Here is a 16,476-nt window from a genome sequence, read left to right on the forward strand (position 1 = left end):
GTATTTGCAACAAACTGCACATCTCTGTTTTAAAACTGACAAAAATCCCTTTCTGTGTTGTTTCTCTCTCTGCTGGATCCTTCAGACCCTTCACTTCTAAATTATCACTGAAAATGTAATAATACATATGATATTCACCTTTTCAGCTTTTCTAATAGACTATTGTTTCTGATACTGTACTTTATTAAACACTTTACTACAAGCTACATTATTGTGCTGCTTTTGGCTGGGGTAGAGTTTATTTTCTCCACAGTAGCCAACATAGGGCTATGTTTTGGATCTGTGCTGGAAACACAAGCATGTTGTAACACACGGATGTTTTATTTCCTGCTGAGCAGAGCTTGCCCAGAGCCATCGTTCCTGCTCCTCAGCCCAGCCCTGAGGGGGCTGGGCGTGCACAAGAAGCTGGGAGAGCCCCAGGCAGGACAGCAGATCCCAGCTGACCCAGGGGATGTCCCATGTGGTGCCGTGCTCAGTGTGTAAAGCTGGGCAGGAGGAGGAAGGGGCAGGGTGTTCAGAGGGACAATGTTTGTTTTCCCAAATAACCATTACTTACAGTGGAGCCCTGCTTTTTTGGAGATGGCAGAACACCTGCCTGCACATGGGAAGTCCTGAATGAATTGCTTTCCTTTGCTTTCATGGCCAGCTTTTGCATTACCTATTAAAGTGGCTTTATCTCCACTTGTGAGTTTTTGTGCCATTGCTCCTAGGCCAGACTGAACTGTGGCTTCCCTGAGGTTGGGAAAGAAAAGAACCCAGGCCTACCTGTGCTGGAGCACTGGGGGTATCACAACAGCAGGTCTTTGGTAGGAAAGGATTACACTTTTCTGTGGAATAATAAAATATAACTGGGCCTGAAGCTAGGGTTACCTTTGGAAAAGTATCTCGTTCTGGCTTTGTAATGTTCTACTAAAATTAAATGACAACAAGAGAAGGTAATAATAATAAAATTAATTGTTAAGGAATAGATACAATCCCCATTTAAGAAATATACAAAACCTGAAACTAATTCACCAGTCTCTTCAAGAAAAAACAGAACTTTTTCCCAACTCTAAGCTTTTTCTGTTCTTGTTAATTTGTGTGCCACTGCAGACCTCTTTAGGACAAGCTAGAATTGATTTGAATGAGCCTGCTGGCTCTGAGTTCCTGCCAGCTCTAGGGAAATACCAATTCCTGCTGAGCCTTGAATTTTTATTTCTGGTTTTAGCAAATTAATGAAACTTTCCATGTTATTTCCCTCTTGACATACTGCAGGAAGGTTTTGCTTCAAGGGAGGGATACCAATGAGCTAAAAGACAGGAAAGTGCATCTGTTACAGTGGAATCCAGCAAATCTTTAATGACAAGAGTTTTGTGAAGTTTATGGAACACTTGAGGAGGAAATATAGGATATTTAACAAGATATTTAACTCTGCAACAGTGATTGCAGGCTGCACTCTGCCTCCCTGAGCTTCAGATGGGGTCCACTTGCAGAGCTAAATCCTGGCAGAACAGGGAAGCCTGTTCTCAGAACAGGGAAGGTTTGCCAATGTGCCTCTTATTCATCTTAACAGACTGCACAACTAGGGCATAGCTCTTGCAGATCTCACTTAGAAGGGTGAGTTGTATGGAAATGGTAAAGACATTATTTACCCTGAAATTATTATCTAATAGCTTGTGAAACTAGACAAACCATTCTTCCCAAAAAACAGGCTAGAACCAAGCTGACTTCATTATGAACACACACACCAATCTTTTTTGTATTTTATTAAATTAAAACCACACAAAATTTAACTGCACACAAGAACACACATCTGATATTCCAATGTCACATCTCAGCAAAAAACCTCTTGTGTAACTCGTCCCTTTTATGAGTAGAAATCCAATATGCAAACAGTTCTTCAACCAAAAAGGCTTTAACTAATCAAAACTAGCTGAATTCCCCTTTCTAGGAATACATCATAACCACACACAGACACACACAAGATTCACAGGCAAGTTCTGCAGCCCTGAAGTAGACAAAACTTTCACAGCAAACTTGCCTATGTTTGCAGAATAAGTAAATTTCTATTATTTTCACAGTTTGTCATTTACAAGCAAATTTATTTATTATTTTTAAATACTTAAAACAAATTTCACTTTAACAAGTATTTACAAAATCTTTACTAAAGATCAACATCCTGCATAAAGGTGACCTCAGGGATGGATATATAGTTGCTACCATGCTACAGTTTGCACAGAAGGGGTAAAAAGGCCATTGCTAGTTTTGGAAGGCTTAAACCTTTTATTGATATAGCATAAGGACATTAACCTATGGAAGGCAGAAGAGGTCATAATTTCAGTGCAATTACCCATTCATGACTTCTTTTAAGTACATCAAGAGGATGAGTCCAGAAGACTTGGGTTTTGAATTATTGACTGTTTAGTTCTGTAAGAACTGATTTCATGGAAAGTTTTCAGGCCATCACATCTGTCTTCTACTGGTGATACGAAGAAGTTGCATAGGGACCTTCATCATTCTCCTCATCTCTAAAAAGAAAATCATCATAATCATCAGGTCAGGAGCATGTCTCAACAGTAAAACTGTCATGAAAATGCAGGTGACCAGTTTTCCTAGTGGATCACAATAGGCAATGCCAGCCTTGCTAACAGGAATATTTGCAGTATAATACTGTAATTACACATCTCTGAGTTCCTGAGATGTGGAGAACATAATGCTGAAAGCAAGTAAAGCTGTAAGTTCAACAAGTTCAACAACATCAGAATGTATTTTAGAAATCAATAAGAAAAACTTGAAGGGTAACAATGTGGAGGGCATGCTGGAGTTCCTCCACTGCTGCTTTTAATCTCTTCTTTTAGAAAAGTAAAGCTTAGTTAGAGGTTTGTTTCAACATTTTGAATGGCAGGAGGGACAGACAGACCAATGAATCAAGAACAGGAGCAGTCCACCATAGCCTGGCTGTGGGTGATCTGTGTCCTGATGCTGCAAGGCCATTCCTGATGTAAACTTCCCTTGCATCAATCCCCATTGAGACTGATCACTTGGGTTTTCTTAGGAAAAAGCAATTGCTCTCAAGTGCTATTGTTAATGTAATAACTGGATAAAGCAAAGTAATGTTGCTTTTAAAACATCCTCAGGAAAATCAGTCTGCCTGCTGTTTACCTGACCATTGCCTTTAAAAATAGGGTTATGTAACCCTATTGCAGTGCAGCATCCAGTACTAAATCAAGGATGCCAAGCTCCCCAAAGGTCACTGCTTTGTATAACTGTAGCTTTAAAGTTTTGTTGCTGAGAGTCCAACCTTAAAGCTGCTGCCAAGTTCAGTGTTCTGGTAAGAACAGAAGGATTTTACAGCTGTGGCACTGTGAAGGGATTACTTTTAATACTGTGTGTACCTTCACACAAAGGTACAACTACCCAGAGTCCAATAATGGTATAAGGTAAAAAGTATATATTTCAACAGCATAACCATGAAGAATTTTTCCTAACAAACATGATTATTTACCTACAATTTAAATTTCATATAACCCCCAAAATGGAATTGAAGAACCCTACAAACTAACCAAACAGCAGAGTAACTTGCACTTGTCTTCCCAATAGCAAAATTATCATCTTAAGCCAAATGCATAATAGATCTTTTGCCTTGAAGTAATCCTGCCAAAAAAAGAAACCTCAAAAACACAAGTTTGGGAGTGAAACTGGCTATTCTTGCAGGGATGTGTGGTTACAGTGGTACTGAAAACAGATTTTCAGCCTTCCTTACAAATCTACATCTATTTCCATTAGTGATGCTCCCAACCCAGTACCAAGGGTGCAGATATCTGTGTACATTTAAATAGCATCCTTCATTATATCCAGTTCTGCATACAAAACTGCCATGGAATACTGTAATTTTAATAGCATACAATTTGCAGAAGCTTTCTATGATCCATGGCATGACAGTTAAGTAAGAAAGCAAAAGACTCATGTTTAGTCAAAAAAGCATTAAACCACTTTTACTTATAAATTCTCTGAAGACATTTTGAAGCTTTTTTCAGAATTGTAATCTATCAACATACCAAGCTTGTAGGACTGGACTGAGGGACTGTAAAATTCAACCACAACAACTTGGCCAAAACTAAATATTTCAAAAAGTTCATTCTGAAGCTCAGACATATGCCCCTCTGGAGCAATGGGTGTGGAGCCACATGTGCAGAACTTAGTTGCAAATAGCAATCTCCTGCTAGTTTGTGTGAGGATGAAGGAGAACTTCTTTATTTTCACAGCTTAGACTCCAGTGGGGGACAACTTACTTTATATGCTCTACACTGGAAATTACTTTGTATTACTTAGTTTTGTTATGTTTCCCATTTTAGGAGAATAAAATGTGGCAGAGCTACAGCAAAAAGACCTTCCTTCTAATCAAAGGCTGCTAGAATCAGATTTTCATTCATTCTTCTTGACAGCCTTACAGGAATACCTTCTATCCTGACACAGCAACAGCCATGTGGATCTTAGAACCACACACACCAAGTACAAGTTTGTTCTGATGGCTCAAAAACAAGCTGAGCTTTATATAAAATATAATTATATAGTGTGGGCCAACAATATAGCAGTAGCTCTGGTCTGTAAGCCACAAGCACCACCATGGCAGTGTGTGTATGTTTAATGACCAAACAATTTACTTCACTTTTAAGATGCTTAAAATAGCAAAGTGGTAAGTCACAGCAACATTTTCCTTCAGGGGATGGAAAAGGAACAGCACAGCATTAAAACACTCTGTAGTGCTGTCTCTTCCCATTTGCTGTTGTTGCTTTGCCCACTGGGTTACAGGAACTGAAAGTAGTTTCCTGTAAGCTATGGTGTGCATCAGGTCACAAATAACCACTTCTGTAAGAGCAAGGACACCTGACTGTGAGCAAGTTCACTCAAATGCTTGATGCTTCTAGAATGCACAATCAACAAGGCAGCAATGTGAGTTGTTAGTTTGGGGATGTCTGAAAGGATTCTCCACAGACAGCCTCCTCTATTGAGGCATCTCTTTTCTCAGCTGAGAGCCAATGAGGGTGAAAATTACTGCACAAATTATCTCAATTAGTTATGAGTTTTGAAGGCTTCAAGACCATACTCTTAATTAGGTTAAGGCAAGTACAGTACAAGGTTCTAATCCTGTGCTGACACCAGTTATATTGGCTTGAATCACCAACACTGATTAGAGGGGCTCTATTCAGTTACAAGGTTTTCAAAGTTAGACACTCCAAGGCAAATGAAGAAAGATGTGACCTGTTACAGAAGCACAGTATATGGTTTAAAGTCTATCTTAAGGACTCTATATAAAGAACTTGCATTAGTTTCTCAAACTATCACAACTGCTTTTATTCCATATGTGGATAAAACTAATAAAGAGTATTCTTCCCTAATATACAAATAAATGAGTTAATAACATACACTACATACAACTGTATTAATCCCTTTGCATTTCTTTTGGCTTACTATAAAAATATTGCTCAAAACAAAAAGGCTTTATTGCCTTGAGCTGCATCTTAGGTGAATATGCACAATTAATGATTCATTACCTCATGATTTCTTGCTCAGTGAAACTCTAGTAAAGTACCATCACATGTAGATCTAGCTATGGATGCTAGTTTATGCTTACATAAACTCTAATAGTGAAAGGCAGCTGAATGGATCACATTCTATAATCTTTTATGCTCATCTGCTTGCACAGCTATTATAGTTTAATATCTAGTCTAAATCTGTAACTATGTGCTTCCTAATTTTAATAATTTAACTTTATTCCTTGAAGAGCACTTAAGGGAGTGACTCCAAGAGTTTTGATTAAACAATATAATTCACTCTAAGCTGCCTCTGTAGCACAGGGCACTTTCTGACCATGAAACTTCTGTGTGTGGTTTAATCCAAATCAGTGCATATGTGCACATGCATTCTTGGCAACTTAAAGGAGGCTAAAGTAAAGAGCAATTTAGTCAATGTGGTTCTCACCATCTGTCAAATCAGGCTCATGGTATGGTGAGAAGTTATGGCTCTTTAGGTTCATGAACTGATAGTCTGCTTCTGCTTGCAGTTTTGTGAATTCCAATGTCCTTTTTGGTGGCAGTGGATTAACTCCAGGTGCTCCTTTGTTACTCTCAAACAGGCACAGAAGCACTCAGCAGTGTTGGCACATCAAATTCAAAACAAGCCTTGACAAGGCAACCTGAACACAGGCCAGAGCAGCTGGAAACAGCACTCCAATTTCATAAATGGTTTTCACTCTAAGAATAGAAAACTTGCATATTCATGAGATTGGTTTATTAACATTGCTGTCCAATTTCCAAAGGCTTCCTGCTCCAAGCCAGGGACATGAAAGGACTGGGCAGGAAGGTGAACTTCTGGGGAGCTGCTGGAGCACAGGAAGGAATGTTGCCACCTTCCAACCTGGAGCCAGATATACCATTGATGGTACACAACTGAAAAGTATCTCCAAGGTTTTTGGCAATGGTTTCTGTCTACTCCTGTTCTCTGCAGAGTAAACACTGACTTTGGTCCTTTGCCCCTTCCTGCCAGACTGGAAAGGAGTCTGGGTCTGTCCTTTCCAACTGTGTTGGAGAGGACAAGGCAAGGATGGGTTCTGTGAGCCACAGCTGAAAGCCAGGGGCAGTGATGTAGAAGGGAGCATTATGTAGACAACCAGATGCACAGGAAGCTATTTCTCTTCAGAAGCTTTGGGCAACATCCTGCTCAGCAGACTGCCTGCAGCTCTGTACTTCATGCCTCCTGTAACATCCTCACCAATAAAAATCTGCTGTATGCATAATTAACAGAATCACCTGCAAAATCTGAAAAAGTGGGAAAATAACTCATCCTCCTGTATACATTATTTCTTGGGAGGTATTTCTTGGGGGGAGGTCCCCATTTTCCAATTTGTGACTGAAGCAGTATAGGAAATGGGTATTAGTGGCAGCACTGTCCTATTTGTGCAGTGTCACTTCTACTCTATTGGCTCTGTTCATGGTGGAGTAAGGTCTAAGTGAACTTCCTTCTTTAAATTAGCATGTTATTTTGTTGAAGAGATGTTAAAATAATTGCCTTCCTCTGGCAGGGGCTGTGGTTTCCTGTTATGCAGTTTAACTGCTGGGTCAACACCTACTCCAATCAGTGGTAGGTACATACATCTAATGATCTGAAAGTCAGCAGCAGCACATTTTGATAGGTGATCTACATTGCTTCAAATGTAAAAATGGAAGTGGATGACCTTGCACAGAGAAGGTTCTGAGTTCCAACAGCTCTTTTTCTTTTCATGCAACTAATTCAAAAGAAAGTAACTGACAAGTGTGATAAGATGTGAAAGCATCCCAGCTTTCCCTGAGACTCTAAACCCATCTTCTGGCAATGGAGAGTTGTATGTTGGGATATTTCTCCAAAGGAGGCTTGTCTAATAGCTAAATATACTGTTCTCCTTCAAACTTTTGTCTACTGAATTAAATTTTAAGGTTACTGAAATAATTTCTTAGTTTACACAATCAACTTCCTTATAGGTCTTTGCTTAGCACTCTACCCAAAACTATGGTTTTGCTTAAATAGTTGCCTGCTTCCACAGCAAGAGTATGTAATCTTGGAGAATCTGGCCTTCTGGTTTTTATGAAATAGTATTTGTATTCTCTGAACAATCTTGTGAGGCAGCCTTTCCAACTGCCATAGCAAGGCACCTGCTAATGCTGTCCTTTGAATGGATCTGGTGCATGAGAATAGCAGGCACTTGCTGTTGACAAATAAAAGCCCCAGATGCTGTCTGAGACCCCACAAAGGGGGGTCAGCTTAGACTACAATGCCTTCAGGGTGAGACTAAGATGCTTAACACCAAAAGTGGCATTTACCTGACACTGTCATCTTTTAGTTTTCTGGCTGCTTGTTTGGATAACTTAATCTGCAAGTCCAATCTCTGTAGGAAATCTTTGGCAGATAATTCTTCTGGTGCAGTGGGCTGATTGTCAGACTCTTGAGGACTGGGAGAAGAACTACTTTCTTCCTGAGCTGCCACTAGTCCTTCATCACAAGAAGGGGAGCTGTCAACAGTTTCATTCTCAGGAGACTCCAGTGAATTAAGTCCATTGAACAGCAATGGTTTCTCTGATATAACCGGAATATTTAGGGTTTTCCTCAGAAATATACAGTCATTAGTGAACAGTTTATTTGCCCTCTTTATTTGTTCCATCTGAAAAAAAGATAGAAAAAATAAAAGTTATTAGGTTTTAGCAAAGTATAAAGCACTAAACCTATGCTTTATTTGCACCAGCAATTATTTTAGGGAAGAATTTGTTTGCATTCAAAGTGATTTCAGAGTGTTGTTTCAGCCTTGCCAACATCCCAGCTTTATGTGCACTTGACTCCACAGTACTGCTTTTTCCAAAGTCTTGCACTACCTAAAGATGCTTTCCTTGAATAGTCTTGCAATCTCTATGCAGGCTCACAGGAACAACCTGCCAAAGAATAAAAAGTCTATCACAGAAGTACTGTTGAATTGGATTTATATTAGAATAAGGCTCAGAACTGCTAGCAGTTCCTGTAGGTGAGCTGTCTGATAAAAATTATGCAGAATCCAAACAAGGGGGATAAAGCTAGCATGAGGATTCAACCTGTTGGTGTAGATGGCTAAAATGGTGAAATACTTAGATATAATAATAAGTTGTGTCTTGATGGACATAAAAAAAGTTTAAAATACAAGCTGGAGCTTTTCTGTGAAAATACAATACAGAAGCTGAAAAGTGAGATCCTGCTGCAGGGGAGTTGGAAGGTGATGCTTCAAAGGTGATAAATAATGCACTGCACTGCTATTCTCTCTCCTATTTCACTGTAACTCTACCTCTGGTTGTTTCTTCCTCAAACACCAGTTCATAGCATTCCAAAGTCTGTACCTCTGCACCCAGTAATGAAAAGGAAACTACTTCCTAAAAAGAACATCCCTCAGCCCTGAGCAGGTTACTTTGTACGTGCAATGTAACTCCTACAACTCAGTGTGACTCTGTACATTCAGAGGTGTATGGAGAGCAGGATTTAACAAGTTTTCTTTTTTTAGCACTAGTAAGACTGACGTAAATCAATTTGTAGCCTGTTAGCTACAAATCTATCACAGTGAAAGAACAAAAGCTTCAGCACGTTTAATATTTTAACTGAAGCTGTAACTGATGCTGAACTAATTAATCAAAACTACTTCTACTGACAATGAAGTACAGTCCTCATCTTTCTCCCCTCAAAAGGAATACAGCACTCGCACTGAACCATAAATTGGCTGAACCATAAACATGAATTCCCAGTGTTAATTCAGTCAAAAGGAAAACACAACAAATGCCAGTTTTAAAGATAATAGACAGTATCTCGGGAAGGGGGTGAAGGGCAAAGGATGAGGCCAAACAAAGCACACTGGTGCCTCTCCCCCAGCACGGCATTTTTATCTATCTTGAACTGTCTATGCCAAGTCATGCAGAAGCAGACTCTGGACAGGATGTCTCTGCTGCAAATTGACTCCCAGTGAGGAAAACCACAGGAAAAACTTCTAAAACCAGTAATACTGAAAGCAATGGCAGCCAAAGATAATTTTGATGTTTCCATTACAACTCTCACTTCCAGCCAAGAATACATGATGCAGGAAGCAAACAGAAGGACTCTTTAGAGGAAATCTGTCCTTGCCATTGTGTGAACACACAACAGTCTGCGTTTTGCTAAAAGCAAACGTGTCTGCATACGTTCCTACCCTGGGCTGAAACCCACGAAAACATAAACACAATGGCTGATTTTGCTGAACTTGCCATTGCTCTGAGGGGCATTTCATGTCAGCTCAACCTCCCTAAACTGAGTGCACAATGCTGCAGCTCTGGCTTCTTAAGCAGAACACTTATTAACTCAAATAACCAATTATATGTTGTATAAAAGCCGCCGGGCTGCGGAGGCGGTGCCGCCCAGGGCGGCTGTGGCTGCCCCGAGCCTGAGGCGTTCAGGGCCAGGCTGGACGGAGCCCTGAGCACTGCGGTGCGGTGGAGGGTGTCCGTGCCCGGGGCAGGGGTTCGGATCTGCAGGATCTCTCCGAGCAGGCCGCCGTCCGGCTCCGAGCGCCGCTGCCGGCCCGCGGGCGCTGCTCCCTTACCGTGACGCCGTACTTGAGGGCGATGCCCTGCAGCGTGTCCCCGGCGCTCAGCCGGTGCTCCACGTAGCGCTCGGCCAGCGGCGCGGCCACGCTGGCGGTGCTGCCGTACGAGCGGGCCTTGGTGCGGGCGAGCCGCTGCGACAGCTCGGCCTCCGACTCGGGCCCGCCCGGCGGCTCCTGGCGCAGCGCCTCGGCCATGCTGCTGCCGCCGCTCAGCGCCCGCGGCCCCGCGCCGCCGCCCCGGGCCCCGCTCCGGGCATCGCCCCGGCCCCGGCACCGGCCCGCGCCGGACACGGGCCCGGCCCCGGCGGAAGCCCCGGCTCGGCCCGGCAGCCCCGCCCGGCGCCACAGGCCGCATGCGCGGGGAGCGCCCGCCCCGCTCCGCCGGGCCGCGCTGGGCTGAACCGGGCTGGGTAGAACCGGGCCGGCAAAACCGGACCAGCAGAACAGGGCCGGAGCGCGGGGCCGTGCTCAGCCCTCAGCTCGGAACGCACGAACGCTGCTCCGAGCCCGCTCTGCTGCAGCCGGCACTGAGCGCCCATGGCTGGTGAGGGCCCGGCCCGATCGTCCCGCTCCGTGGTGCGGTCCGTCGAAGAGAGCGTATAAAGGAAAATAACTTGTGTCTTAGAACCACAGAATTCCTAATTTGGTTTGGGCTGGAAGGGACCTTAAAGATCTCCAGTTCCAGCCTCTCTGCCATGGACAGGGACACTTTCTGCTACTCCGTATTCATCAAAGCCCCTTCCAGCCTGGCCTTGAACACCTCCAGGGATGGAGCATCTGGGAATCTGTTCCAATGCCTCACTATCCTCACAGTAAAAAAAAAAAAAAAAAAAAAAAATTCTAATATCTAAACCTATGCTCTTACAATTTGAGCTCATTCCTCATATTACTGTCACTAAATGCACTTGGCAGATAGTCTTGCCCCATCTTACTTCTCCAAGTTTCCTTCAGGTATTGGAACACCTATTACATTAAAAGGAATTGTAATGACAGTGTTTTAAGCGAGTATTCCTCACCAAGAAACCTTGGAAAGCTGATACATTACTGCTGAACTGGAGCTTTCTAACAAAAACTGCTGGGATCCTGGGAAGTTTGTGTGTGTGTAACATCAGTGTGAAAGAAACCACCTAGAACAGAGGCTAGGAAGTGTTAAAGAAATAAAAAAGATATTTCTTAAAAGGCCCTCAAAGGATACATCTTGAGCAGAACAAGAGCCCAGCTGTGGCTCTACCCGAGATGGTCCTAAATGGACTCCAAGTCCTGAGTTTTCACACTTTTATAAGTTTTGGTCCGTTTACACATTGGGGTTAATTACCCAATTACAGTTTCAGGTTATGGAGTCCCATCCTCCCCGTTTGCTGTCATTAATTCACTGTTGTTTACAGTTTTTGGGCCTGAAGCTGCAATGGTGTCCTTGGTGCTGGGGCTGGAAAAGGATGGTTTTGTCTAACTAAACTGTGAGAAAAACTTGCTAATACTTTATATGAAGTTCAGAGTCACACACCAATGCAGTGCAGAATCTGGAAAATAAGAAACCTAAAACTTAAGGCATCAGAAATCCTAGAAGGATAAGTCTCTGTCTTAAAGCTAAGTAAAAAAGGCATGCATGTCACAACCTCAGCATTCCTCAGCCCAGTATGTATTCAACAAGTATTTGGGGAAAAAACAAAAAACCACAAAACCCAAACAACAACAAAAAATAAACACCCAAAAACAAAACAAACCCTCAATTGACATAAAACATAGTTGTAGTTTTCATCGTTTTCAGATTATATTTAGTGGTGGTCATGGAGTCTCTTTAGAAATCAAGGCAGATCTCATGAGCATTATTAATCTGGCCACAAGTTTCCAGATGTAAGTTAGGAAAATACAGAAGTTGCCCTGCAAGACACACGAGTTGCTGATAAGGAATGACACATCAGCACCTCACATGAGAAGCCAGAGTGACAATCCTGAACAGAGGGACTGACAGCAATGCAGAGACAGACCAGAGCAGCACAAGAGGCTGAAGGCAGGAAAAGGTTCTGTTTAATTTTTCTGCAGTCTACAATGTATTTGGGTAGTTAGAGACTCCCCTAGGCATGTCCAATTGAGTTTATACCAGCCATGGAAAGTGAGCACCAGACTGTGACGTCTCAGTGCTTTCAAGTCCTTGTGAAACAATTTGATCTGCATCAGCAATTCAGCCATGACCCACCTAGCAAAGAGCTGAACTGCAGGTCAGCATTTATTAAAAGTGTCTGCTGTGTGTGCAGTGTGGAGCCATGGATCAGCTTCAGCCTCTTCAGGCTGATTAATGGAAGTTACAAACATCTGGATGCCTGCCTGGAGCTGGAATTACTCAGACCAGTTGCTTCAGCTAAAATGCCTTTTAGTAAAGGGGAGCTATAATTCAAGAAAATGGAAATGTTGTTTAACATTAGTGATACAATGAGCTGAACATGCAATATCAATTAGTTTGGAAATATGCTTGACAGGTACACTAATATTAGAAATATTATTCCCTCTAATGTTATCTTGAACTCTATTTGTATGGAAAGTGTATGCAAAACACTTTAAATCAGCTGTCATGACTCTGAGAACAACAAAAGCATCCCTTGCAGTAGTATAAAGATACCACAGATATTTTAATATTGAAAGCTTTATTTTAGTAATAAACCTTTTCAAGAGCTTCAGTTAGGCAATCAATTTTTAATATTAATTTTTAATATTTTCCTTATATAAAATCTCTGGATAGGAATTGGTTAAGGCCAGAAAAATCTATATTTCAGTATTTACTCATGCAGCAGTTAATGGTAATTCTAGTGAATCATTAAGTCTAGGATCCTATTGCCTCTTCTGTTGTTCTGCATTTCTGAGGAGGAGGGTTTTCTTTTTTGTAATGCTCCATGATGAATCTTCTAAATAACCAACTGTACTTAAGCCTGTGTTGCTTCCAGTTAGTATTGGATATCTAGCAGCCATTTTATCATTGAAAACCATTCATATCTAGATCAGTGAGTGTGCAGTCATCGTGATTTATTTTAAATATTATACGGATCAGCAGACTACAGTCAGCCATCTTCTAGAACAGAGATCAGTATCACTCAGTCTGCCAAGATGACCATATAATTTAATGGCAAAGTAAGTGGAGAGACATTCTGGCTAATTAATCACTGTTAGTGGTCAGCTATTCATCACCTATTTTGCAAGTAAAGAAGCTCAAGCTTGCTTAATAAAGGATAAAAGGAAACTGAACATTTCCTAACTTTGATGTTTATGATGATGCAATCCAAGACCATTACCATTTATAATAGTTGCACTGATGTAGAACAGAGAACAATGAAAAACCCTATCCTTGTGGGCTATTTGTGTGGGCAGAGTCACACTAATTAGGACAGTACAGAGGAAAGGAAAGCTGCCCTCTGGTAATGAGTCGTGTATCAAGCTAAACCATCCACCTCTGCTCATGTTGCAACCTCTGACCAAAAAAAAGATGTAATGTAGGACAAAGATCAGAGACAAATCCTGCCTTTTAAGAATAATAGCTAATAGCCCTGGGTTCTTCAATTAATTGCATCAAGGAGAGAGGGTCTTGCATGAATTTCAAAAGGAAAGTAGGATCATCTGAACTGCTGCATATTACTTAAGCTGTGCACATCTTCCTCATCAAAATAAACCCATTATGTAGCAGTAGCAGCTGGGAGCCATTATTAATATTTAACACTCTTAGCAGGGCTTACTCTGGGTTTCTGTATTAAGGTTACAAGACAATGTTACAATATCATATGCTGTGGGTTTGCATTCTTAGAGCTTTTTTGGCTTTGTAGAAAGTTCTAATGAAGTTTTATAAATTCCCCTTCCTTACCATTTGCAGGGCTGAATGCTTTTCTAAGCTATATTGTGGTGCATGATTATTCATTCTTCAGTGCCTCCAGCTTCAGTAATCTGTCACCTGCTGCTTGGCAATGTGAGCATTCTGGTAGGAGCAGTCTTACACAGGAAAGGATGAAACCAGTTTGGGCCCCATGGTGAGGGCTGGTTCCTGCTACCACAGATATGTTCTGTTTCCTCCAGCTGTGTGGGTTTTGGTGTGACCTCCTAGGGAGTGATGATACCACTCAGCTTCTTCTTCTTACAACATGTTTTGACTGATACTTGCTTTCTACCTGTTCATGTTGAAAGGACAGGCAGTTCTTGGAAATGTCATAGTTGTTTCCACTGAAAATACACGTATTTTCTGAATATGTAGGACAGGATCACCTGTGTTCTGCACATCTCCATCTAAGAGGACACCATCCATGCTGTGCTAGCCCTTGGGACACAGGGCCAGCAGGCAGTACCCAGTACAGCATGAGGGGCTTGGCAGGCAGGCAGATTCTGCTGACAGTGCTTTGGAGGATGTGGGACAAGCCCTCCACTGACTCTTCAGGGACAGTCTCTGCCCTTCAGGCTTTCTTTTTGCTCATATTTTATTTTTTACCCTTTTTATGGTTTATCAGCTTTTTCCTTGAAGTCATAAAATCCTTGAAATCAAATTGTTTACAGTTTTTTCTGGTTAATAAGTTATCAGGCAGTGAAGCCAACAGCACAGAAGAGGCAAACATTTGGAGCAGCATCATGATAATCATATATGTCTTTTAACATCATAAACTACATAAATCACTGTTCTGCATTAAGGAGCAATTGTTAGGAAGGTGCCCTGGGACAGTATCTGCTGTCCTTCCGTGACTACTGGATTAAATGTACTCAATTTAGAGCTACAATGTCAGGCTAGAGCCTTGTTTAAATTCATGCCTCGCTGATGACATGCAACCTGAGATTACATGTAGCAGATGGCTCGATGTTGACTGATTTCACAATGCCTCAGTAGCACATTTCCTTTTGCACTGGGTAGCACATTAGTGACAGGAGACATTGGCAATGCACCTTTTACCTCCTGAGCTGCCTTGGAGATTTGCTGGGGGAACTGCCTTATGTTACTAATCTGCTGCTGTCCATGTAAACCCTGCTGCAGGGTGATGGCAGAACATCATGCTCATTTTGGAAGGAGAGGAAGGCAAAAATAGTGCCAAAAACATGGGGGGAAGTGTGTGTGAAGAAGAGTGAACCTTCTGAGTCACTCCATTATCACTGGACCTTGTGATGGGATATTTGATTTCTGTTTCTGGGGTGAAATAAATGTCAAATTGCCAGTTAGCAGAATTGCAGAATACAAATTGCAGAATACTTCTGAGTTTCAATATGTTTTTAATTTAGCTTCTCTGTGTTTCATTCACGTTGCCTGAGCTGTCCATGCTGACAGCTGCTTCCCATAAACCTCCTCTGTTCATACACACCTACAACACAGCTACAGCTGGAAATGCAGGATCCTCACCATTATCCCACTGCCATCCCTGCTGAGCCTTCTGGTGCTGAGTTAACAATAGTCTTCTTCCTACTGAATTCAAATTCAGTGCAATTAACCACTACTTTGGCCTCTTTTGATTAAAAAACAACAAACACAGTTAATCTGGATGTAATATGGATATTAATGGTACCTTCACTGATATGCTGTGAGTCACTTCTGAAATCACCTGTCTTTATTGAGTGCAGAGAATGCACCCCAGGCCTGAAGGTGGTGGCTCTTGTGACACTCCTCTGGGAGCAGCCTGTCCTTGTATGGAGGAAAGCTTCTCTGGAATAAGAAGGCAAAAACATGCCATGGGTGCCTTTGAAGCTGTGTAGCAAGTTTCTTTTCCAAGACCTCTCTTTGCCTTCCAGACAAAGTTTACCAGTGTTTATTTTCTTTCTGTTGGTATATTTTTATTTGACCTAATTGGCCTCATAGCCCATGTTGTCATTCAGTGTCCAAAACTGGAGTATGTTTTTGGCCTGTGACTATTTTTAGCTGGTAAGTGGAGCACTAAACCAGCAGCATTCATGTCTTTCATTACATGCTTCTTGCTTCAGGCAGTGGGTCTTAGAAGTGCCATGGCATTATTGGAAGTGAGAAGGTGTTGATGATGGTCCAAGTGTGTCATTATTTTGACAGTTTCTGGGTGCTGTTCCTTAGGTTTTAAAGTCACTCTTGTACAAGAACTTTCTCGGGTCTGGTCAAAGGGAGCAGGTTGCTCTGAGTGAAAACTTTTTCCCTTTCTCGGATAAATTGTTTCCATTGGAGGAGGGTGGGAGACTCGGATGTGGGTGCATCCGCTTTTCCTCTAGGCAGCTAAGCCATATGTAAGCTAAAGTGCCTGCACAGTCTCTGCTCAGATTTATCTGGTACTGACCCCATATTCCTTCTCTGCTTACACTTCAGCACTCTGCTCATATTGCCATCCTGTTTAAATAGCTACAGAAAGCCTGGGGATCAACCTGCAAACAAAATCCTCACGGTGAGCTAACACAGCCCG

At 42.0% G+C, this 16,476-nt stretch overlaps 1 protein-coding gene across 2 annotated transcripts; it reads right to left on the minus strand.

Moving 5' to 3' along the window:
* Positions 1-1,730: 1,730 nt before the first annotated feature.
* Positions 1,731-10,462, minus strand: LYSMD2 (LysM domain containing 2). 2 transcript variants are annotated; one of them, XM_079318023.1, is made up of 3 exons: positions 10,100-10,462; positions 7,843-8,173; positions 1,731-2,507 (listed from the first exon to the last, which is right to left on the minus strand). In XM_079318023.1, exons 1-3 carry the CDS (start codon positions 10,295-10,297, stop codon positions 2,443-2,445), a joined length of 594 nt encoding a protein of 197 aa, XP_079174149.1. In that variant the 5' UTR covers positions 10,298-10,462; the 3' UTR covers positions 1,731-2,442. The 2 variants fall into 2 exon arrangements, with proteins under 2 accessions (XP_079174149.1, XP_079174148.1); XM_079318022.1 differs by having other exon boundaries at positions 7,836-8,173; positions 10,100-10,457.
* Between the last annotated feature and the right edge of the window lie 6,014 nt (positions 10,463-16,476).

This window comes from Erithacus rubecula (assembly GCF_903797595.1).
Source record: "Erithacus rubecula genome assembly, chromosome: 14".
NCBI classification, from domain to species: Eukaryota; Metazoa; Chordata; class Aves; order Passeriformes; family Muscicapidae; genus Erithacus; species Erithacus rubecula.